This window comes from Berghia stephanieae, chromosome 8, assembly GCF_034508935.2.
Source record: "Berghia stephanieae isolate SIO BIC M18660-M18661 chromosome 8, UCSD_Bste_1.3, whole genome shotgun sequence".
NCBI lineage: Eukaryota > Metazoa > Mollusca > Gastropoda > Nudibranchia > Aeolidiidae > Berghia > Berghia stephanieae.
The window spans coordinates 49,700,274-49,706,530 of NC_088367.1; the positions used below are offsets into that span (position 1 = coordinate 49,700,274).

General features: G+C 37.1%; 1 protein-coding gene across 2 annotated transcripts in view; it reads right to left on the reverse strand.

Moving 5' to 3' along the window:
- The window catches only part of LOC144978815 (protein Obscurin-like), a 31,711-nt gene extending 26,152 nt beyond the window's left edge, over window positions 1-5,559 (reverse strand). The window contains exons 1-2 of one of the 2 annotated variants that reach the window (XM_078925340.1): window positions 5,477-5,559; window positions 2,005-2,098 (exon numbers count right to left, since the gene is read on the reverse strand). In XM_078925340.1, the coding sequence (XP_078781466.1) occupies window positions 2,005-2,062 (58 nt within the window). In that variant the 5' untranslated portion in view covers window positions 2,063-2,098; window positions 5,477-5,559. The remainder of the gene's footprint in view (window positions 1-2,004; window positions 2,099-5,476) is intronic. The other variant, XM_078925341.1, reaches the window with a different exon arrangement.
- Between the last annotated feature and the right edge of the window lie 698 nt (window positions 5,560-6,257).

Below are 6,257 nucleotides of genomic sequence, written 5' to 3' on the forward strand. Positions count from 1 at the left end.
TCATTCATAGAGACCAGTAGACTGAGTTTGATCTCAAACGATTTCACATCTATGTCATAATTCATTCATGTCGTCGAGTTCAATGAAAATGAAACAATATTCTAAGCGTCGGCCAGTAAAGGTCTTTGAAGTAAAATCGATTCTATATGTATATAAAGGGAGATTATATATTGACATTATGATATTATAATGGTTTCAGAATAATAAGTCTAGGAAATCAGAGAAAGACTTTATTGACATCCTGCATTATTATCAATCTCTCTCTCTCTCGCCTCTCTCTCTCTCTCTCTCTCTCTCCCTCTCTCTTCTATCTATCTATCTATCTACCTCTCTCTCTATTTCTCTCTCTCTCTATCTCTCTCTCCTAAATATATATATATATATATATATATATATATTATATATATATATATATATATATATATATATATATATATAGGAAGAGAGAGAGAGAGAGAGAGAGAGAGAGAGAGAGAGAGAGAGAGAGAGAGGAGAGAGATTGATAGAAATGCAAGTCAATAAAGTCTTTCTCTGATTTCCAAGAATTATTATTCTGAAACCATTATAATACCATCCGGTTTTCACTAACTTCTAGGGAAAAGTCATACATTTATGCTTATTAGTCCTCAACCTTCAATACGTCACCAAAAAGCAGAATGAACATGGACTTGAAGGGCTTCATTTTCCTCGCCTTTCTTTTTGGAATCACAACAGTGCGACAAAATTCTCTTTGTGTAATGAGATTGCATGACAATTAAGCTCAACATTCCATAGCCTAGCCTGGCACATATTACAGGATATGAACATGATTTTAAACAAAAAAGAAAAACAAAAAGAAACGGATATTCTAAATTTACTTGTACACTAAGTGAATGTTTCGACTGGCAAATGCACATAAAACGTATGGGCCCACGATCATTTACAGTAAAAAAAATTACTACTGCCGTAAATGTCTTTTTTAAATATGCTAGAATCTTATTCCCCATTCCACATCTTGTATCTCGGTCAAATATATATTTCTCAATAAGACTGTGTTCCTCCAACTTAGATTCAAGTCGTTCGCGAAAATCTAAAGAACACGTTTTCAGACAGATGATCTGGGAAAGATGTACTCGATTACATGGTCGCCCGGGTCACCGTATATTTCTCTGCATGGCTTTTGCCTATGGGGCTACTACTTCAGAGACATTGTTTATTCATCTCCCATACCCGATGTAAAAAAAAAAACTCACTCACACAATCCTCTCCGAGTCTCCTGGCATTTCAGGCGATGCAAAGGATCTCCACCTGGTCCTGTCAGCAGATATTCCTGGGGCCATCTCGAGTGACAGACCTCTCTGCTTTATGTCCCTCTCTACGGTAGGTCTCCAAGACTCCTTGGGACGGCCTCGCTTTATCTTTCCTTGATGTGTCCATCGTAGAGCTTTTCTTATTGGTGTTTCATCAGAGTGAGATTGTGTATGTCCAGAAGATCTTGAAGATTCGTCTCAAGCATTTGTTTTGGAAAGCTTCAAGTTTCTGGATGATACTCTCTGTGATCTTCCAACATTCTGATCCATAGTGCAAAGTGCCCGTCATTATTTTTAAAAAAATCTTTATTCCAGTGCTGGAATATAATCCCGCTTCTCTCCAAATTAGAAAGTTAGAACCATAAATATATATTAGATCGATCACGTCACAAAATCTACAAAATATACTGAAAGAACACAAAAATAGGTCTATTTTTAAAAAAAATAGATTTCCATGGAAACCATATTGCGACGCAATGAATAATATATAATGGTAAACAAAATGTAAAGTATTTATAAATTCATAAGTCCCCGTTTATACTATATTGGCTTGATCGTTAGTTTCGTTAAAGATGTTTTTAAACAGGGAAGGACTCTATGGAAAGGTTTAAATAGATCAAACTTTGACACCCATTACAAACTCGATGCAGAAGCCCAAGTAAAACGGTGGTGTCATACAACTGTTATGACTGTATATTAAATAGCATTAATTTACCTGTACAGACTCTCAACAATAGTGCGGCGACCAATAGCCTTTCTCTTAAAGTGACCATCTTTTGTCATTAAAATCACATCATGTTCCATGTCATCTGTGAAAAAATATAGATTATTTATATATACATTTTTTTTCCTGATTAATGATATGTAGTTAGGTAAAATACTCACTTGTTCTATCCGTCAGATCAATCGTACCGATGCACAAAATTATATAGATAGTGTGCGCTTGCCTAAGAAACTCTAAACATTGTCATTCGGAAGTATAAAGGACCAACACACAAAACTATGTATATATAGTATTCACTTGGCAAAGAAGTTCACAACAATGCCATCCGGAAGTATAACGGACCAACTCACAAGACAATGTGTAACCTTGAACGTATATTGTCTGGTTCATACAGTTTAGTGAGAATTACTCATAAACGCGGATGGCAAATACCAATAACAAAGGCCTGATTGACGTCAACTTCATACTATCTATAAGGTTGAACGTTTATAGTCTGGTAAATACAGTTTAGTGAGAATTACTCATAAATATGGATGACATTTTTTTTTTTTTAAGAGCAGAGTCCTGAGTGACGTCAACTTCGTTCTATCTATATAGCCTGAGCGTTGGTTGTGTACTTAAATTTAGTGAGTACAAATAACTTAGCAAGCGGTCTCAACCCAATAACGATGATTTCATTTCACGTCATTTTCATTCAGTCTATGCGCTAATTTTAGTAACGCCGCGTTACCATAGCGCACCCAATTTTTTTTTGGAGAGAGAGAGAGAGATAGAGAGAGAGAGAGAGAGAGAGAGAGAGAGAGAGAGAGAGAGAGAGAAGCCAGATTTTCCTGTTTCTTTTGGGTTTTCCACGACGTGTGATTATTTGCAGGTCGGATAACTCAAATCGTTATGGGCTCATTGTTGCAATGGGAAAACTCTCAAGCCAGCGCACAATATTTTCCATTACAACAATAATAAAGTAGATCCATAAATGCGTCCGGTTATCTGACCTGTAAATATGTGCGCATTGGGTTTACCATAATGAAATTAGCCTTGGAAGCAGGCAACACATTCCTTTGTATCTGTAATCCTTGAAGACTGTTGTTGTAAAAAATGCTATGTTTACCGAGTTGACATAGACAACCCAGGGAGTCGTTACCGCTTTCCTTCCCTTACCGACCACTTACCCGGCCGACCAAATAATTAACACACGGGATTTTTGTTTTGTTTTTGATACGCCTTTATTGAATGACTTAAGCTTTAATAAACCGATTACATCATCTACGAAGATTGCTTCCGCCACTAAAACTGTCAAAATAGCAAGTTGTAGCGAAAACCCACTGAAATTAACAACTTTTCTTCAAGTAAGATGAAGATGTTTCTCGTCTTACAGGTTGCACATCATCCGCCCTGATTTACAAATAAGCCGAATGCAACTCTTCCTACCGTAGAAATACATTGAGTGGCTTAATCCTGCCTCCTGGGATATATATATATTATAGGAATTACTAGTGTGAAATCGGTGTTGAATCTCCATCGTGCACTGCAAACAGGTTGGTCGTTGGTCCTTTTAGCATGTCCCTTCCCTTACCGACCAAACACCTTCAATGGGTCTTTAACTTTTTCAGCGCTGAGGCTATATTCGCAATTCTGTCACAAAATGGCTGACACCTGATTGAGGTAGCGTGAGAATGGCAAGCTATGACAAAGCGACATTCGAATTCGGAGCAAAATATCAATTAAAATACCCCCCCCCCTAGGGCCAATTGAATGTTCTGATGAAAGAAAAGAATCCATTGGTTCAATTTATAGTACTTTTTGAGAAAGTAGTATTGGATTACATTATCATTTTTGCCTTTCAACATTGGCCGCATTGTGCCGTCATTGGTCAGTAGAACAGATTCTGCTCTGACCGCACAGTGCGACCAATGGCGCCGAAAGAGTTAAAATGGGTGCTAACACTGTTTTATGCATTTTTTCATTTCCTAGACCTAGATGTGTAAATAATTGCTAAGCAGTTTGTCCTTTAACAGTGGCTGCTAATAGGAGGGCAAAAGAAAGATGCTACAAAGAAGACTGAGTAGGAAAGGAAACGTCAGGAGAGAAAAAATAAAACTGAGATTTTAACAGGAACAGAAAGCAGGTAGAGGGAATGGCAAAAAGAGAAAGACATAAATCACCCTCGGCGAAATATCAGACAGAGGTTGTTCTGGGCTATGATTCATCGTGTTCATCAGATTGCTTCAGCAGTATAGATAGTATGCGCTTGGCTAAGAGGCTCATAACATTGCCATCCGGAAGTATAACGGACCAACACACAAAACTATGTGTAACCATGAACTTTTATAGTCTGGTTAATACACTATAGTGAGAATCACTCACAAACACGGATGGCAAAATACAATAACAAAGGCTTGGGTGACGTCAACTGCATACTATCTATAAGAATACAATGGCGGATCCGTTGCGGCCGGTGCAAGCGCTGGTTACATAAAAAAAAAAAACAATGCTCGGGCAGCCATTGAAGCCCTTGACGAGGAAGGGCTCAATGAGTATTTGTTTCAATTTGAGGTTTGCCTAAAAAGAAGTAAATCTGCATGTGATCTCTTGTCCTTATCATTGTTACCATCTTACTGTTTCCTTGTCAGGTTAACATTGTAAAGCGCATTGAGCGAGAATTTAAGTTGATTTGTTGTTTGTTTTTTTTTTGTTGTTGTTTGTGTTTGGTTTCTTTAAATCTACAAATGATAGTCTTATTTACTATATATGTATTTACTATGATAATTACGGTACAGACTTTCTTGTTATTATTTGAGCTTTATATTAAATTGTAGTTCATCAAAATTATGTTTCATTAATGGTAAGATCGCGTAGTCGGTAAGGGATCGGGCTTTGATCAGTAAGAAGACGGTGGCCGGTAGAAGGAAATATATCACTTATCTAAAACATTAATTTCTTGCCGGGAAAAAGTCAATTGACGCACCAAACCTACCACCTTATCTTCATATTTTGCAGCATTGCTCTTTGAAAACAGTATTATTTATGATGCTGGGAGACTTTCCATAAGATACTACATCCCAAGTCTTCCGATGTTATAAAGGGGGTTGGGAGGGGGGGGGGCTTTTTTATAAAAAGTCTCCCCCCCCTACCAAACCCCCTTCTAGAAGTTCTAGTGTAGGGGGTTTGGGAGGGGAAAGATTTTTTTTTTAAAAAATTCCCCCCTCCCAAACCCCCTACTAGAACAAGAATACTTGGGATGTAGTAGCTTATGGAAGGTCTCACATGATGCTTGTTTTAGGCAGATTATTTCCCTTTTGCTCATAAGGCTAAGGCGTGATACGGCTCTTTTTTGTCTGTGGAATCTACGGGTGAGATATGAGTTGTCTCGGGCCCTATTGTGAAAGTTGAAAAGTATAAGACAATGATCCCAAAGGTAAAGAGACTTTTGGAAGAAGCACTCTATCATTTTATCAAAACATACTTCTCTATTATGAAACGATGAATTCGTTTGGAAGTTTACATGTTCGCTTGCTTGGCGGACATTTTTGTTTTCGTGTTAAAAATAGTGTTGACAGCATTCATTGATGACGTCATTAAGTATTTAAAAATGTGAGTTGTGTTTTTTTTCCTCCATAATTTTTTTAATGATAAGAGGTGCAGGTCACAGGGGTAGAGAGAGCAATGAGGAAAATATATGCGCTGTATGTTTTTCAATAGGAAAAGGGTTTATTTTTTTTATATAAGAGAGGCGTAATACCCTAGAAAGAGGAGAGCTAACGCTACTAGAAGGGACATTCCTTCTTTGAGCCAATGGTCACAGCCCGCGCACGCTGACTCGCTAAGCGCGTGTGCCTCGCTAAGTGTTTGCCCTAGTTACGGCTTGTCGCCTGCCTTTCTGTTTATGGATGTGTATGTTTATGTGTATGTTTCTATGTTTACATTTAGTGGTAGATCTAGATATATCTTATAAGAGAGAGAGAGAGAGAGAGAGAGAGAGAGAGAGAGAGAGTGTGTGTGTGTGTGTGTGTGTGTGTGTGTTTTGTGTGTGTGTGTGAGCGAGAGAGAGAATAAGTAGGAGTGAAATATCTGTTCAATGTTATCGTTATCATAATATAAGTATATAGATCTAGTTATAACAAGTGTAACTAAATGACAAATTGCCATATTTATGGACAATAAAGATCTATTATTATTATTATTATTATTATTATTATTATTATTATTATTATTATTATTATTATTATTATTATTATTATTATTAT